The sequence below is a fragment of the Ptychodera flava genome, chromosome 16 (genome assembly GCF_041260155.1).
Source record: "Ptychodera flava strain L36383 chromosome 16, AS_Pfla_20210202, whole genome shotgun sequence".
Classification (NCBI taxonomy): domain Eukaryota; kingdom Metazoa; phylum Hemichordata; class Enteropneusta; family Ptychoderidae; genus Ptychodera; species Ptychodera flava.
The window spans coordinates 5,735,760-5,755,178 of NC_091943.1; the positions used below are offsets into that span (position 1 = coordinate 5,735,760).

General features: G+C 42.5%; 1 protein-coding gene across 6 annotated transcripts in view; it reads left to right on the forward strand.

Annotated features, from left to right (window-relative positions):
* Positions 1 to 19,419, forward strand: part of LOC139152625 (P-selectin-like) — a 117,971-nt gene that overhangs the window by 55,097 nt on the left and 43,455 nt on the right. For all 6 annotated transcript variants that reach the window (XM_070725867.1, XM_070725868.1, XM_070725870.1 and 3 more), the window contains 2 exons: positions 15,332 to 15,559; positions 17,030 to 17,254. In XM_070725867.1, the coding sequence (XP_070581968.1) occupies positions 15,332 to 15,559; positions 17,030 to 17,254 (453 nt within the window). The remainder of the gene's footprint in view (positions 1 to 15,331; positions 15,560 to 17,029; positions 17,255 to 19,419) is intronic.

The following is a 19,419-nucleotide window of genomic DNA, read 5'->3' on the forward strand; positions in this document are numbered from 1 at the left end:
CTTTTCCATCTTGTTATTGAACCGAAACCGCTCCCAATCCCTGCGATGATGCATCAATTTGCAATGTGAATGGTTCGGTAAAATCTGGATAGCCAAGGATGGGTGCTGAAAGGAGTTTCTGCTTCAAACACTGGAATGTGTCCTCACATGCTTCACTCCAGATAAACGGTGGCACATCTTTCTTTAGACCATTTCCTTTTTGACGTCTACTAGGATCTCCAGAGGTGAGTTTAAACAATGGTGCAGCAATCTTACTGTAACTTTCAATAAATCTTCTATAGTAGCCTGTAAATCCAAGGTACTTCAGTAGATCTTTCCTGTTACTTGGTCGAGGCCAATCCTTCACCGCTCTTGTCTTTTCAGGATCTGTACTGATACCATCTGCAGACACCACATGGCCGAGGTAATGTACTTCCTTCTTAAGAAGATGGCATTTCTGTGGCTTTAACTTTAGACCATGCTCACGTAGTCGATCAAACACTAGCTGCATTCTATCAAGATGCTCATCGAAAGTCCTTGAAAAGATTATGATGTCATCCAAATATATCAATACAGTGGAGAAATGCTGATCACCAAGGCATGACATCATTAATCTCTGGAATGTAGCCGGGGCGTTTTGTAGACCAAATGGCATTCTGTTTGCCTCGTACAATCCCATAGGCGTGGTGAATGCTGTCTTGGGTTTATCTCGCTCCTCAACTTCTACTTGCCAATAGCCAGCAGTGAGATCCAATGTTGAGAAATACTTGGCACCTCCCAATGATTCTAGAGCATCATCAATGCGGGGTAGAGGGTAAGCATCACGGATAGAACGCAGATTCAATTATCTATAGTCTATACATATTCTAGGAGTACCATCTCTTTTCCTAACGACAACAATGGGACTTGCATATGGACTTTTGCTCGGTCTAATAACATCAGCAGCTGCCATATCTTCAATATGTTTCTTAACCTCTTGGTACTGAGCAGGAGGAATCCGACGTGGAGGTAGACGGAAGGGCTGGCTATCAATTAATGGTATTTCATGTTTAACTGTTGCTGTTCATCCATAATCGAGTGAGTGCTTTGAAAATATGTCAGAGTTCTTCTCAAGCAAGACTTCCAACTTGTGTAGTTGTTCTTGATTTTCAACTGCAGAATCAGTCAAATCTGGGAGAGAATATTTACTTTGTTTCTCATCCTTGATGATGTTGTGACACTGAGTAGATGGTTGGATTTTAAGTGGAGCATGTTCCCGTTTATGAATCTGTCTCATTCTGTTTTTCTTTCTTCCTCTTCCTTTTACATCAGGAGTTGAAAGAGACTTTGTATTGCCATTCTTCTCATCAGCATGACTACCAAAGACAAAAAACTCTTCTTCATCAATCACGCATGTACTTAAGCCAGATAAGTCTTCGGCCAAATATTTACTGGTCTGGTTGAACACTCTGACTTTGGTACGCCCATCTTGAACGTCATTTAAAATTTTACCAACAGAAATTCCAGTTGGCAAATGCTTTGATTGTGGACCTTCAATAAGAGCTGTGTAGGGAACTCCAATTGGACTTCTTGGAGCACGACATGAGTTTCTTACCCTGGTTGAATTACCATAGGACGACGACCACAGTACTTAGCTTGACCAATTCTACCTGTCCTCCCACCAAGTTCAGACTTGCCGAGTTCTCTGTAAGCAGTATACCATACATCTGAGGCTCTTTTGACCTTGCTGTGAAAACAGCGACCATGAAGGGCTCTCAAATCATTCTGACTTGAATGGATTACATTAGTTCCAATAAGCAATGGTACATATCTAGATGATACTCTGTATTAGGAACAACAAATGCTGGCACCTGAGTGTATGTTCTTCCAAGGAATGTCAAGTCCAGGCGAATCACACCACCATGAGGAACATCATGACCTGCAGCCCCTTCTATCAAAACATCAGTAGATTCAGGTGTCTGGCTTGCAAGTTGAGGATGAGCTGTGTAGAAGGATTCTGTTACTGTAGTCACCTGAGATCCAGTATCTATAAGTGCCTTACATGTAACACCATTAACCTCTACTTCAGTTTCACTTAGTGGTCCTACAAACTGTTTCACCACTTCACTCTGTTGGCCAGAAGATGAATCAATCTTTATTATGTGTTTGGGACTGCGATGACTTCCGCCTGTGAAATGTCCCGCTTTCACAGGCTTTATCCTTTTAAAGACTTGTCTCCTTTGTTTGACTGATCAGGTAGTGGCTTAGACGGCAGCCTTTTGCTATATGTCCTGGCGATGGCAGACATACTCTTTACTACTTTTCTTGACAGTCACTTTACCTTCCAGCTCTAAGATCCTTTTATTTTGCTCCTCTTGATTCATGGCAATTGTTTGTAACAACTTGGTTACCTCTGACAACTGCTGACTATCTTGGGATGCACTATCACCTGCCTTTTGTTTAACAGGTGCACTATTATCCTTTGTTACATGAGGCTGTGCTTGACTTTTCCTAGGTTTGGTAAAACTGATCCTTTCCTCTCTTGAAATGTATCGAAGTTCATTTCGCAGCTGACCAAATGTCATCTCGCGTACTCTCATAGGTGCTAATCGCTGATATATCTCTTGATCACGCAGACCCTTCATAAACTGATGAGTAAGTTTGTAGTCTCGGTCTGGTAATGGTCTACCATTGTTGAGCTTACTTTCAACTTTCCTGAGTATATCTTCTAGAGCAATTGCAAATGAGCGAGGAGATTCATCAGGGCGCTGTACTCGTTCATAGAAATTTCCCATAGGATCTACTGACCATAAACCATCACCATATTCAGCACGTAGTTCATCAAATGCTCGCTGTACTGTTTGTTCACCAGGTGGCAAGTTGAGGACCAACTTCCTAGCTTCACCACTTAAATGTCGAATAACCGTGGAAAACTTCAAAGACTCTGGCATTGGCCCAGCTTCAAACAAGTACTGAATATCTCTAATCCAATCTTCCACCAAAACTTTGCCATCTGGACTACCACTGAAGATTGGTACACCACGTACTTGATGAGAGGATGTTATTCTGTATTCAGGGCATGGCTGAGTCTGTGGATATGGTTGTATCTGTTGATTGTATGTGGGAATAGTCTGTGCGCGTGACTGTAAAGGAGGTTGCAAATGTGGAGGGCAGTAATTAATCTCCCTTTGGCCTGGTTGTACACCTACATTTTGTTGTTGACTAGCATACACATTTCCACATGTCATGTTATTTGTTATAGGCCTGTATTGTGTTGATGTTGCACTGGGCAAGCCAATATTTTCAGATGGTATAAAAGGTGGCTGAGCTAACATAGGCATTTTATCATAATAAGACATATGAGGAACATGTTGACTAGGTGGTGGTAATGTGGACTGATTATTACTAGGTGGAGTAATACTGGAATCAGGGCCAACTAAATCAAATGTTAACAAATCATCACCAGGACCTGGTGTATACTGCATTTTGTCAATGTTCTATCAATAAACACTTCAAATATTTTGAAAATATGTGAAAATCTACAATACAAACTCAACCTGAATGAAATCAGGTGTACAGAACAATCTTTCAATTGTATTATAGACACTTCAACCTTAAGACAATATAATAGCCAGTATAGCCTTAATATACAGAGTAGGATATTACAGCCTTAATACAACAAAATGTACAGCAGATGTTATCAATTTAAGTGTGTAAGAGACACTTCAACTTTAACCCTTTTCCTGCCAAGTCGGTGAAAATCCGCTTGAAATTCGGTGTAGCTAGAAGCTGAGCAGCCACGGCCGTTATTCTCCTAAGGCGGTGGAAATCGGGCTACTTTTTGGTACCCCCTTTCCTGCCTAGTCGACGGAACTACGTGTAGCAAACCCTTGCTCACGCTAGGGGTCGTTCGAGGACAGGTTTTGGGCGAGGAACGGCGTTTGCTCTCGAAATGGGTTCACAGGGAGTCCAACGACAGGGAAAGGTGCAGAAGCTACCCAGCCAGTCCCCTACCCCGTTGGGGGACTGGTTTTTTTGGGGGGGACGAGTAGCGTACTTGGCAGGTTAGCACGGTGACGTATCCTAGCGGAGTTTGGGCTAACTTGGCTCTGAGGCACTACATAGATTGCGGCCGAAATTGACCGTCTCGGCAACGCTAATCTGTAAGGCAACCGCCTAAGACCGCCTCAGCTGGCGGTGCAATTTTTGCCAATGGTGCGAGACGAAAATCACGGACTTAGTCCTGATTGACGGGAAGTGCGGACGGATTTGACGGACTCGGCTTGATTAGTCCCTGACATGGAACTGATCCGAACGGACTTGAGCGACATTTGTGAAGGGTAACCACCGCTTTTAACCGACTTGTTACCTTCTGAAAAGACTACCCACTCAGATGTCGGACGTTGTCGGCTGCACTTGGCTCTAGACGTTCAAGCCGTGCAACGAAACACACCGCCTCAGCCTTGCCATTCACGAACAGGCCTCGAAATTTGATCCCATTGTTCACCGACTTGGCGGCTGCGGTTAGGTGCGTGAACCGTTGTTCACCGACTTGTTACGCCTATGTTGTCCCTGTGAAGTTCGGCTAACGGCCGAGTCTAACGGGAGTTGGCAGACCTGTGTTTGGTTTATACCGTAGTATGACCGACTCAGGTAGAGGTACCTGTCGGTATATTCCGAGTTTTACGCACTCGGGCGTCAATGACGGGTCGTCATCACCGCTGATGACGTAGACGTGCTGGCCACGTTATTTGAAGGAGCCATGTTTGCCCAACGGATGAGGCGAGACAGCTGTTGACAATTTTGGCATCCTTCATCTTTGACCGCCTTAGTTGGGTAAGCCGCTCGGCAGGCGATGGTTATGACCTAAACAAGCCGCTGAAGCACTGTTCGTTGCCGTACAAGAACGAGACGGCCAGTCCATTACTGCTTAATGGGCGATCTGTCGGGTTGGCTTGTCACCGACTTGGATGACAATACGCCCTGCGCAGGCGTACTTAGAAGGGACATGAGGTTAAAGATACGGGTTTCCCACCCGTACTAAACATGGGGTTGGGCCAACGTCCTTGGGTGGCAGGTGCGCATGCCACGTACCCAGCTGGACGGAATGTCAAGTTGAGATGCTAATGACATTGACTATGTTATGCTAAGTGCTCGAGGGATTTGCATCGCAAATGAGTATTATTAGCATATCAAATGGTACGGACAGGCAATTTACATGACGGGTAGGAATGTCAGCGCCGGTTGGTGGACTGATTGCCGTAGGTCCATTATAATAACAGGTGGCTGCATATATAAACACCCCTGCGTCAATCATGTCCAGGGCTTTGTTTCCCTGTGGCTTTAAAAGGGTGGACCTGCTAGTCTGTCGACACTGTTCAGACATGAGCTTGACGGACCGCAAAAGTTTTCTGAAGGCGAGCAGACGACTGAAGCTCAAAGATGCAGAGTCTCCGGGCGGTAGTGGTAGCGATCGTTGTGATGTCCCTAGTAAACGTTCTAAGAAGTCGGGCAAGAAAGCTCCCGTAAGGCGAAGCTATCTCCGGCTGAAAACCCAGTGGTAAGCGTAAACGTAAGACTGATCGTTCTGCCGATGATGATGATGACGGGTCACCGGTTGCCAGTGGTTCTCACCCGGCTGCTCCGGGAGAGACTACTTCACCTGCAGAGACATCTGCTGCTCTTGTGGGAGATACTTCACCTGCACAGACTACGTCTGCTGCTGCTAGTGAGACAGTTAGTAACGAGACGGCTGATGCCATTGGTTCTCCCCCGGCTGCTCCGGGAGAGACACCACCTGTTGCGTGCACCATGAGCCCTCATCCTGCGTCAGGAGAGGTTCCTGTGCCCAGTGCGAAAGAGCTTGAGTCCTCGTCATCAGCAGAGGCTGCCCAGCCCGCTCCTGCCATAGTTTCGTGTGCTGCGATGTCCCCGCCGAAAAAAGATAGTGCGGAGGGTTCGTTATCAGGATAGCCCACCTGATTTTGAGCCAGATATGATCCTTGATGCCGCTACGGGCGAGTTCAGGCCCAGACGCCCAGACGACGGTGATATCACCGCTGAGTCCGACTCGGAGGTTGACGAGGATGCGGCAGAGGACGATGACTTTTATGACAGGCAGTATGTAGGTGAGGCAAGCTCTGACGACGATGATGACGTTGCTGCTGTGTTGGCGGAGGACGACACCCCTCCTGTCTGGCGTATGTCAGAAACTACCGATGCTAATATATTTGAGGAGATCGAGTTTGACCATGAAAGAGGACCGACTTTCACCTTGCCCAGCCACTCCCGTGAGATCGATTACTTTTTTAAGTTTATTCCAGCTACACTGATCAGATTGGCAAAGGACGAGACTAATAAATACGCCAAATTCCACCAGCGATATTTCGCTAGAAAGATCGATAAATACTGGCGTAACGCTGACTACCGAGAGGTGCAGGCGTTCATTGGCGTCTTAGTCTGTATGGGTATCGACCGTAAATCATCAGTGGAGGATTATTGGTCTAGCGATCCATTTCTGAGAAACCAGGGTATTTCTACTGTGATTACCCGCAGTCGCTTTCAGCAGCTTATGCGATATTTTCATCTGGCAGACCCAGAGAACGATCCACGTCGTGATCCTGATGAGGCACGCCGCCGACGTCGGTGTCAGGAGGATCCCCTTTATAAAATCAATCCATGGATGGAGCCCATAGTTGACAGGTGCGTAAATAATTATAAGATGGGTAGAGAGATCTCCATCGACGAGGGCATGGTGCGATTTAAGGGCCGTTCTAAATTTAAGCAGAGATTACCGCATAAGCCTGACCGAGACGGTTTTAAGATATGGCAGCTGTGCGACTCCACCACTGCATACATCGCTAACTTTGCACCGTACCTAGGTGTGAAATTTCGGGATCGGACTGATGGGAGACGGCAGGAGCGAGGTGTGGTGAAAAGAATTACGATGGAGCTGGTCCAGCCATTTTGTGGATATAATCACAGCCTATTTTGTGATAGCCTGTTTAGCACGGTCGTTACTGCTAGAGAGCTGATGGAGACCGGGATCTACATGGTCGGGAGTTTTAACCGCCGTAATCGTCGCACCATGCCCCCTCAATTAATTCCGCCGGGTAAGAGGAAGCGCCTTCCTCTGTCTGTTGGGGATATGAAAGCCACGACCAGAACGGACTCTCGTCTTAACATCACTGCTTATCAGGATAGTAACGCTCAGGTGCTGATCTTGAATACGGTCTATCCACCCTTGGAGTGCGTGCCAGTGGGGGAGGGAGACGAGCAGCGACAAGTGCCTCTGTCGCTGTATAATTATCGCCGGTACATGGGAGGTGTCGACCGAGCCAACCAGAAGCGCAAGTACTTTCACACTGGGCGCAAGAATCACAGATGGTGGACATATCTGGCATGGTACCTGATTGATGTTGCCCTGGTAAATGCATATATATGCTTCAAGCATGTACACCCTGATAGTAAGCTGACCCATAAGATGTTTCATCTGCGTGTCGGGAAACACTCATTGGCGGTTATTGTGGGCGATCGCAGCCCAGTGTGAGAGAGGTCGAGGCCACCGTTTCTCTTGCCTCGTACATAAATCCACAAAATCAGCCGATGCACGTTGTCAGCCGTTTGGAGGGGCGGCAGAAATGCTGTAAAGTATGCAGCAGAGAGGGTAAGACCACTGCGAGCGGACGACTGTCTGAGACGTCCAAAGGATGTAGTCTGTGCGGGGTTCATCTTCACGAGGGCGAGTGTTTTGCGGCTTTTCATCATCGCATGATGCTACGAGGTAAGAGGAGCGTTGGCGTGCAGACCTCTACTCACACAGCCCCGACGACACCCATCAGCAAGAGAACCCGACGTAAATAACGGACAGGGGATAGCTTCGCCTCACAGTGGCTTGACTGTATTCTTAACACGGACCATGATCACATTTTGAGCACGGTTGTGCCGTTTGTTTGTGCTTTACGATCCCGCTGATTGTAAATTGAAACACGGATTATTTTGTACAATCCCCCGATTGTAATCTTTGTAACACGGACCATGCACTCGGACGTCGAGACAGACTCTGAGATTTATTATTCGGCATAATGTAAATTATTCCCGAATAAAATACTATCTATGATCGCATATTTTCGTTTGTTTTGTTTTTACCCCCACTTTCGTTTTTGGCAGATCCGTAAGGACGCTATAGTAATGGATGAACGTGCGTTGTATCACGTGGGAGGGGCACAGCCCAACGGAGGCTGTGCTCGTGCGACGTAGACGTTGTACCAACCATCTGTCGTTTGGGTTAGTGCATAGAGCAGTTGCACTGTCCAGAGCTAAGGTGGTACAAAACTGCACCTTAGTAACAACTGCAAAACTAACCTGTTAGGAAACGGTAACACTAATGAGCTAAATGTGCACTGAACTGACCAAACTACGTACACGCCTTCCTTCAATGGCGGAAACTATGTCGTTGACACTACGTCAAAGCAGACTGCACTGTGCGACTCTTCCAAGTGTTCAAAGTACGTGGCCAAGTGACACAACCCAGGGGAAACAGGACAGGTTTGAGGGTGCTGCCGCACCCATAGCACTAACCCCTGGGTCTTCTACTAACCCACGAGCGAGGTGATGTTTCCCCGGTGTGGCCGTGCGTGACGGCGAACGAGCTTTACTTCTGCGAAAGTAAGCTAGAAAAGGGCATAAAAGTGCACGTCCCCCGGGGCAAACAACGCCCGAGACCTCGTCATTTTCTGGACACAACCTCATCAGCGGTTGCCCCTCTATACGGGCATGCAAAAATTTTTGAAGTCTAACACGTATATGGTCGGTAATCGTACCCCGAAAATGCGGTATTTTCCCGCCAAATGCCTGGCAGGAAAGCGTGCAGGAGAGCCTATCTTCTGTAGACACGGAAAAGGGGGCCGGTTTTGACCGACTTGGCAGGATAACGGACAGGGGCGCTCGGCAGGAAAAGGGTTAAGACAATGTATTAGCCAGTAGAGCCTAATTACAGGAGGATAGTACAGCCTTAATACAACAAAATGCACAGCAGATGTTATAAACAGATTACAAAAACAATCTTGAGTCTTGAAAAGTTGTACTGGAAAACCAACCAGTGGTATAGCAAATGAAATTTACAAGAAAGAAAATTAAATTCACTCTAACAAAAAACCTCATGAATAATGGAACAGATTTTCGAATTATGAAAATGAAAACTTGTCTTTTGTAATTCTCAAATTCACTCAATCTGTTCAAAGTTTACAACCAACTTCTATTTCCAAAACTTTCGAATCAACAAACTCAATTTGAGAACATTCTTACATTAATTATCCATAGCACAAAAAGCTTGAATGGCTTTTCCGGGGATGTCCGTCTTCAAAGAGAATTAACTTGACTGCAGTAATGTCCAAACCATCTCATCCATGAGCAGATAATTCCACTAACCAATAACAATACAAGGACATCCTGGTCTCGGCACCAAAGTGACCCCTTCCGTCAGTTCGGTTGTGTTCGTCAATGTTGTCTAGCATTGCGTTGTGTAGTTTTACTAGGGTGTCACTTTCATACACTGACTTACTCGCAGACATGGTTAAACACTGCAACTTTAATGCCTTTATTGCTATTCAGTCAGCGGCTCAATCTGTCCATGGCAGTACCTACTCAAGGCAGCCATGTTTGCAAAGAGAGAATTACAATACTTATTTACACAAGTCGACAAAATATCTGTATCAAAAATATCATTCTAACTTTAACCAAAACTTACAATCTCTGTTCAAAAACGCATATCACGGCAAACAGAATCATATTGCGGCATGTTTCACAGTAACTGTACTGACGCTAACAAAATGAACTGTTTCCAAAAATCCGTGGCATTATCAGGCAACCGAATTTGAATGTCGAAATCGAAGAAGGAATTCTGAAATATCGTCATATTTCTTTCTGTGATTGTCGTTTTAGAGTTAGCATTTCCAACATCGGATTTACATGTAACGCCGTGCATTACGCGGCCAGCTTATATATGATGATATTAGAGAACGAAACGCGTATTAGCTCGAAATCCAGCACATATGCAATGTTCGCACGAAACAATTGTGAAAGATGTAACCATCGCTTTGCAATATGCTAGGAATAAATCGAATATCGAAATTTGGTGTAGAACAGGAAGTTAATTCGTTTGTCATTGTTTCATTTGTAAAGGCGGAGCCTCCTTTTAAAAGGGCGTGAAGCCGTGGTTGTGTTCACTGTGTAAGTGGACACCAAATAGGCAACACGCGGGCACATGCTCCAGAAACTGCCACTTTTTAGTTCTAGATCCATAGCTGTCATTGGGTAAAAATGTCCCATTTTGATTAATTTCACCCCCGAGTGATATTGGTATAGTCCACATTTCTTCTACGCATGCTCACCAGGTTACTTTTAGCTCTCTAGTCTGACAAGTAGCTGTGCTTTCTTTACGTTAGTCAGTAGACAACTTTTAGCCATCTTTTTACTGAACTGTTTCACTTCAATTAGTACCGTTCTTAATTACGATGTCTGATAAGGATCCTGAGCAGAGCCCAGTGGATAGTCAGCAACTACATGGTCAGGGGGAAGGTACAGATCCGGATGCCCACAAACTCATGGGGCATGCCACATGTGTCAGCGCAGTTGACGGTGAACTTCCCACGAATACTTCCGGGCGATACGGAAGGAAAGACCACTCGTACCCGCAGCAGTGCTCGTAAGTCTAAACCCAAACTCCAGGATCAAGTTGATGAGCTTACAGCGAAAGTTGAGGCTTTAACAGATAAATTGGCGGGTTTCTCTGGACTTTCCCGCTCAACACACGACGGCGCCACTCAGGGTAGTAACAATGTTGCCAAATCACTAGGCGCAACTGGTTCACCATCCACATCGCCAACTACTCGTGCAACGTTGAAGACCTGAAGACCAATGCCAGTTTGCAACAAGCGGTAGACAGGTTGTTAGACTCAACAGGTTCATCTTGGTGTGGTTCTTCTTCATGTAGCTCGACGGACACTCAGTATTCGGATTTAGAGAAAAGCCACATATCGAATGGTTCTACACACAAACGACGCAGCTCGCGACGTCATGCACACGTGTCACCATCTCTTCTCGGCCACTGTGACGAACCTAAATCGAAAGGTAAGAGGATGAAGAGCGGTGTCAAGCGTAAACCTACCGACCGAGTCAAGAAATACGTGCCTTGGCCTCACGAATTTACAAGAGACCCAAACCCAGATAGGTCGGACGCTTTGGACTATGAACAGTTAACATTAGCTCAGTTAGTTGCAGGGGAATTAGAAATAATTTCCAGTAGATTGCCCAGAAGTAAATCCGCTTTATTAAGATTAAGACACTTGCAGGATATTATCACAGATGCTCAATTATATCCATGGGAAAGAGTTCGAAAGTATCATTCCATAATTTTACAGTATCTGGAGCAGGGTCTTTTACGTTGGGGCGATAGTTTCGAACAATTGCATGTTCGTTTTATAAGAAATCCTCCAACTATAGTTAGTGTCAGAGATATTGTGCAGGTTTTCAATCTGGTAAATGTAAGATTAAAGGAGATCACTATGTTAACGGTAGATTAGAGAAACACATGTGTGCCTCTTGTTATCGTTTAAAACACAAACAAGCTTCTCATCCAGCTAGTGACTGTCCTTATCAGGATAAAGGGCACACAGATAAAGACAAAGAGTGACCTACAATTCTAGTTACTAACAGGGATCATTTTCAACTGTAGAAACCCCTGATAGTTCATTTACTAGTAATGACATTGTTCATTTAACACCCACCTCCGCAAGCTCGCCTGAGGTGGCTTTATTTTCATCACAGGTTGTTTCCACTAGTTACTTTACTCAGCCTCTGCATGACTTTGTAGTTAAAGATATTGATTTTACAAGCAGTGCTTTTGGCGATGAGGCTTTTAATATGTCAATTTCTTTCTTTGATTCAAATTTGTACACTTTCAATCATTGTGCTTTATCTCAGGCCTTTACAGTCATGTCTAGTTTTGTTATCCAATTGTAGATTTTTCTAGTTCTTCTCTTTCTGTGGTTTTACCTGTAATACCTATATGGGTTGCCCCAGCACATCGCATTTGGCCTCCCGTTTCATCCTTGTCACCACAACGTTTGGCCGACATGCATTTAGCAGTTTTTGACTCCGGTCAACCTAATTTTTCTGGTTTGCGTATTCCTATACACACTGCGCTCAATATTCCAGCCTGGAAGCAGCGTTTGCAGTGGTATCATGATCCACTAGTAGTGGAATTTTTACAGTTTGGTTGGCCAATTAATTATTCATGTGATTCTCTTCCCCTTTCAATTGCACGTAATCACCCTTCGGCTCTTCATTTTGCTCAAGAAGTGGATAAGTTTATTTGTAAAGAAGTGCTTCTTGGGGCCACAGCCGGTCCTTTTGCACAAAACCCACTACATGTTCCTTTGGCTACCTCCCCCTTGTCAACAGTCCCCAAAAAGGGGTCATTAGAGCGTCGCGTTATTATGGATCTTAGTTTTCCTGAGTCTACATCAGTTAATGCAGGCATCCCTTCTGATACATTTTTAGGCCTACCTTTTCATCTACATATCCTAATTTAGACTCGCTGACTGATATTATTCGTTCTCTTGGTCAAGGGTGCCATTTATTCAAACTTGATTTGAGACGAGCCTATCGCCAGCTTCCAGTGGACCCTCACGATTATCATTTGCTTGGTTACACATGGCGCGATTCTGTTTTTGTTGACACTAGATTACCTTTTGGTCTTAGATCTGCGGCTCTGGCTTGTCAAAGTACCACTAATGCAGTTGTGTACATGTTTAGACAACTTGGTTTCAGAGCTGTTAATTTCCTAGACGACTTTGCGGCGGCAGAAGTTCAGCAAAGGTCATTTTTAGCCTTTAACACATTACGTTCTCTCCTTACAGAGTTAGGTTTGGAGGAAGCAGTTGACAAAGCAGTTCAGCCAACGACACGTTTAACTTTTATAGGCGTTTTGGTAGACACAGACACTATGACTTTACAAGTAACTGAAGACAGACTTCAAGAAGTCAATACACTGTTAGCACAATGGGTTGTTCGTAAGAAAGCCAAGAAACGCGATTTGCAAGTACTCATTGGCAAATTATCATTCGTAGCTAGCTGTGTAAGACCAGGGCGTTTGTAGACCAGGGCGTTTGTTTATCAGTCGCATGTTAGAACTTTTGCGCTCCATTTCTTCACCACATCATCATATCTCTTTAAATGCAGAGTTCCGTAAAGATGTCGAATGGTGGTTAACATTCATGGCGCAATATAATGGCATTTCTTTCATTCCAGAAGTAGACTGGTCCCACCCTGACGACATTTTTTCAACAGATGCGTGTTTAACAGGTTGTGGTGGTATTTGTGGTTCAGAATTCTTTCATTGTGTATTTCCAGACTTTATTGTTCGACAAAACTTACCTATACATTGTCTAGAAATGCTTACTATTGTAGTTGCTGCCCACCTCTGGGGTGACAGGTGGGGCAAGCAACGAGTATTGGTTTTTTGTGATAACATGGATACTGTTCAAGTTCTTAATTCTGGTAGAGCCAGAGACTCCTTCTTGCTTGCAGCTGCTAGAGAATTGTGGTTCACAGCAGCTTCTCATGGTTTGAGCTTAAAGCCAAACATTTACCAGGTGATAAGAACCGTTTAGCAGACTGCCTTTCTCGTTGGCACTTAAATCCCAGTTACTCGTCTCAATTTCATGCACTTACTAGCCACCTGCATTTGCAGCAAGTATTGGTGCAGGATAGGCATTTTTCTTTCAACAATATGTTTTAATTGCATTTACAGATACTCTTGTTGAGTTGGACGTTCTCAGACAGGAATTGCAGAGGACTCGTTCAGCCGCTTTTCGTCCTGGTACACAACGCAACTTAATTTCACAGTTCCGTGCCTATTTATCCTTTTGTATTTATTTTGGTCTTGCACCTTTTCCTGCATCAGCAGTAAACTTATCTCTTTTTGTTCAATTTTTGGCACGTTCTTTTCAAAGTACAGGATCAATTGCAAACTACCTTTCTGGTGTGAAAACTTTACATGTACTTTCTGGGTTCTCAGTGGACAATTTTTCATCACTGGAACTCCGTCTTACGTTAGCAGGTTTAAAGAAAACATCAGTGCATACACCTGTACAAAAATTACCTGTTACCATAACTATGTTACAGGCAATGCACTCCTTAGTTGATAATAGTGATCCTTTTCAGGTAGCGGCCTGGTGTGCAATCATTATTGGATTTTATACTTTCTTCAGAAAGTCTAATTTGGTTCCCCCTTCCAAATTAGCATTTGACCCATCTCGTCATTTGTCTCGGAGAGACATCAGTGTGCAAGATGACTTTCTCGTCATTGCAGCTCGCTGGTCTAAATCTTTGCAGTGCCATGAGCGCACTTTTCTCACTACTATTTCAGCTGTACCTTTTTCTTATCTTTGTCCTGTTGCTGCCTTTAAGCACATGCTTGCACTTTCACCGGCTTCGGGGAACTCTCCTGCATTTTCTTATACTACCAAAAACAAACTTGTAACGCTTACGCATCACAGTTTATCTTCCACTTTTGGCAAGTGGATTGCAGCTCTTGGCAAAAGCACCAAACTTTACTCATTACATAGTTTACGCAGGGGCGGTGCGTCCTTAGCATACGCAGCGGGCGTACCTGTAGAACTTATTAAGCTTCATGGGGATTGGCGTTCAGAGGCTTATACAGAATATATCAAAGTTCCTCTCACGACACGTTTGTCTGTCACGAAACGCATGGCTGAAATTGTTGCCTCCCATTAGCTTCCAATTGTGCTTTCAGCAGGCATTAAACTTTTACTGCAGCTTTGCATATTTGCTTGTGTTTTGTAGCTTGATAAGCCTTTTACCCTTGTCTGCATTTCAGCAGTGGTAATTCAATTCGCCAGTGCAAGCCCTTCCTTACATTTCAATGTCACTTCAGTGTGTTTGCATATCTGGGTTAACCAGTTGCACTTCTATGACTACGTTCTGCACAAGAATCAGTGTGTCTATTTTCAGGTTTCCTGTAGTCAACATTGGCTTTTTGCACTGGCACATCTGCTTGGCATTTCAGGCATTTTTGCCTCGGAGTAGTGATAAGTTGTTATTACAGTAGTATTTGTAGTTTAACCATGTACCGTATATTTGTCAGCCTGTATGTCTCTCCGTCTGTCTGTTTACATGATTTGTGGAGTTCATAATCAACAATCACTTTACCTAATGTGACCAGTTGGCATATTTATGTTTTTTGGATTTGTTTGATAATTTTGACAGAAAAATTTCACTTTAGGAATGTCTATGTTTTTATTGGTCAAAGTTGGGATTGTAATCTAATCATTTTCTCTACTTTTCACAGGAGGAAGCATTTCAGATGATGATGAAAAAGCATGTGTGAAACCCCCCGTGCTTGAAAATGGGGATATTTCTGTAAATGATCAGCCTTATTCTGAAAACAATGCTGTAGTGAATTTTCCAGAAGGAACCACACTACGGTTTACTTGTTTTAGTAGCCATAGGTTACACGGACATTCTGAGACAAGTGTTTGTCAAGATGGGAATTGGACATCTGTATTCCCTACTTGTGGTATGTTGATATATTTTACTTTATAGGTGATTATATCTGCTACCTTTTAAGGTATTGCAGTTTTGTGTGGATCTTAACGACAGTGTCAAAATATGATAGACGCACGTCCTCGTGAAAATGTCAAAAACATGGTTTTAGTCACCATACTGCAATACTTTAATTCAAATGTAACATCTTGTATTCGTTATGTGTTGATCAGTACTTTACTTGTTTAAAGGGTCCAATACCTATTTCACATTATGCAAAGGAATTACTATCAAAACCGGATAAGAAAGGACACTGAACTTGATCTAAATGTTGTCACACTTGTGTATGGTTTGTAAAGTTGTCTCAAAATTTATTACAGGATTGGTTATTGGTTATTGCAAACAACAGACACATGATAGTGTTGTTTCACAGTAGCCATCCATTGTAATTGTTGAGATAGAGCAATAAAGCCTTCGCTAGTAGGAAATGATTAGTGTCTGTGTGTGTTGGGTAAAGATTTCCTGACGTTCCATCCCTGTGCATTACTTTCTGTAGTACAGCTTCTTGACTATACATCTCTTTTCCTTCGGACCATGATTTTTTGCCAAAGAACTTCACACAATGCAAAGGCAACAAAAGTCTCAACTCTGACTCGAAGTGTCCATTCTTATCCGGTTTGGGGTGTAATGTCACACAAGCTCAACAAGAAAGAGAAAATTCTGTTGCTATTCCTACAATGTATCATTTTCTTTTTTATTTCCTTTTCAATTTTCTACATTTTTTGGTCTATATGCCCATCAGGATTGCCAAACTTGGATTTGTTCAAATGATGAGAAAATTTGTATTCGCAAGTTTTTTGGCTGATTTTCGTGTTTTGGGGAAAGTTTGTTTTCTGAATCAACATGTCTGACATTTCTTGCATCTTATTTGTAGCGTCTTAGGATTTCGGCAGAAATCTTATAGCTTTCAGCTTTTATACACTTTTTAAAGATGCATTAATTAAAGGCCAGGGACTTGATCCCCGGGATCAAGTTTGCTTTAGTCTATAAAGAGGATTATGGAGTGATATAGCCTTTTGTTTTCCATTGAAATTGTAATCTAATAAGTAGATTTCCTTGCTAGTCAATCTGACGCCAGCACAGGCCTTTAAGAGTTGTAAACATTTGCATAACATTTTCACGTTTAAATCAGTGTGATTTGTTTCCCTCGTTGTTTGCTCGATTTTCTTCAAAAATGTTTACTCTGAATCTGCTCATCTAATAGCAATTGAATATGATTTTTAAGTTTCAAGGCATCACCTTAGTAATATTTTCACAAATGTTGATGAAATTTGCATATGAAAATGTTCAGGGCCAGATTTTTCATTTTTGACAATTAAATTTAAAGTTTAGTGTGTCTACACGGCCAGCTCTGGTGTAATGTTAACTATGCAACAACAATTAAGACAACTTAGCAGCAGGGATTGTGCCATCCATGAATTAATGAGGTGCTTGTTTTCTTAAGTTGACAGGCGTAGCTGTGGATGTCCTGAAGCCACAGAAAACATCGTAATTTATTCCAATTCCAAACACATAAGTGGCTGCTCATCCAGAATATTTCCACCAGGAAGTGTAATCAAACAACGTTGTTCTGATATTGGCAAATTCTTTCTGACTGCAACATCTGCTACAACTTCATTGGATAGAGTGTGTTACAACACGGCATGGACTCCTGCAGCAGCTTCATGCCGTGAGTAAATAGATTCTTTATAAAAAAAACCTTTGTGTCATGTTCAGCTTTTTGTGTCGACAAATATTTAGCAATTAATGATTCAATAATGATAGGAATTTATACATTTAAAGTATTCAGTACTTTATCACATTCAAGCCATTTTTTGTATCCCAACATTGACCTATCATCCAGAAAGATACCAAACAGTAATCGGAAGAGAAATTCATGGTGTTAATTTTTTAATCAGTTATTTTATACAGAATCAGTCGTATAGGTCAATTGAAGTAAAACTGATTGACAGAGAGACAGAAGGAAACGTGATATTCCATTTAGCATTTCTGTATACCGAAAGCACACTTCCTCTTCAATTGGTCCTGGCTATTGTGAAAAATGTGAAGTACTAATATTTGATGTGCTGCTGAATGGTACAATCAATATACTGCATAGCGCAATGATGCTACATAGGTCACCATTTTGAGTGGACAGACCATGATTCTCAGAAATTTAAAGGTGTTGAGGTATATTGTGAAATTTTAAGCATTCTTGCATTAAAATTCTTCTTATCAGGTAATATTTTACTCGGAAGTAGTCGATTTTGTTATTTACTACAAGGAAGTAAGCCTAAATATACCACTTCTCTAAATCCGAACCAACTTAAAATTGAAAACCTTTCTTTCCGATGGAGTTTACACAACTGTAAGTTCTCCTCATACTTTAACTCAATTCTGATGCAGATTATACCGTTGAACTAGTGTATATACATCTGTCTGTCGGTCTGTCTGTCTGTCTGTCTGTGTGTTTCTCTGTATGCTTTTATCTATTTATGTATGTATAAGTGTATACATGTATGTGTGTGTTTGGGTATACATGTGTGTGTGCAAACCTACAAAATTTAGAATCGCTCTGTGTACCAGCTCAGTAGTGGATTTGAAGATCCATTGGTGCCTGGACTGAATAAAAGGGTGGATTGGGGTGTGGGTGTTTCAAACAATGACGGCACGAAAACGTGTGTGTAAAAGAATGGGAGCTTATCTGATACATGAAAAAGCCACTTGAAAAAGTCAATGTCTCTATGCTTGTTTGTTTGTATTACGTACTAGACCTTGATTAAGAACAATACGTGCATCAGTATCCTTAAAGCCCCCACTCAATTATCAGATTTATCTAATATAAATATTATGTACTTGATAAAATATTCAATGGAAAACAAAAGAATGACAAACTGTTACTGAGCTAATGATACATTTGCTAATGCGAGAACCTGGGATTGAGAAGGGCGCCTTTAAAGATGTGTCACCCTGAAGCATAAAGTAGAGATGAACGAAAATTATGACTGTCTTTGACTTCTACCTGTTGATCAATATTTGATCTGGTCTAATTTGCAATTGACAATGAGAATTTTTATCAATGTTAATAACGATTGGTAATCGAGTGCTGACATGTACCAGTGTGATTAAGAAAGTCACATTGCCAGTGAATTCTATGCCACTACTCGGCATTTTAGGAGTGTCACTATAAAGAATCATACGCTACTTTTCTGAATCATAAAACTGTTGCTGTTTGAATTCTCGCCTTCATTTGTTACACTTTGTTCAGCAGTAAAGCAGTAAAGCAGTAATACAAAATCCATTATTCCTGTTAAAGGTTTTAACCTCTGATTATTAGGAACCCAAGCCAAATTGGTGTGGGCCCCGATTTTTGATCTCAACTAATTTCTTATTTTACGTCCCAAAGTATGTGACACACATTTACAAGTCATCTTGTACATGTATAATCCGCATTTTTATTATTGTATTAGTTGACAAGCGAATGCTGGGCCAGACAAGAATTCAAAAGAAAACATTAACAGTGCATTTTGCGCATTGCATTGCGCAGTGCAAGAAAGCCATTACTGACGTTTTGGTAAAATCAGTTTTTCTTCTGAAAATGATCTTGATTGTTATATTGGCTGAAATTCAAACAAAGTTAAATCATTTTGTAGAACCATTATTAAATAATTATAAGAACATGCTTTGCATTCAAATTATGGATTCCTGTATTAAAAAATTGACTTTTTATGGTGCAAATGTTAAAAGCTGAAATTTGCAGTTACGACCTTACTTCAATGACAGAACCACAAACGCTATGTTGACAAGCTAACATTAAATCGACGAACAAAAGTGAAACACCATAATTTACAGCTA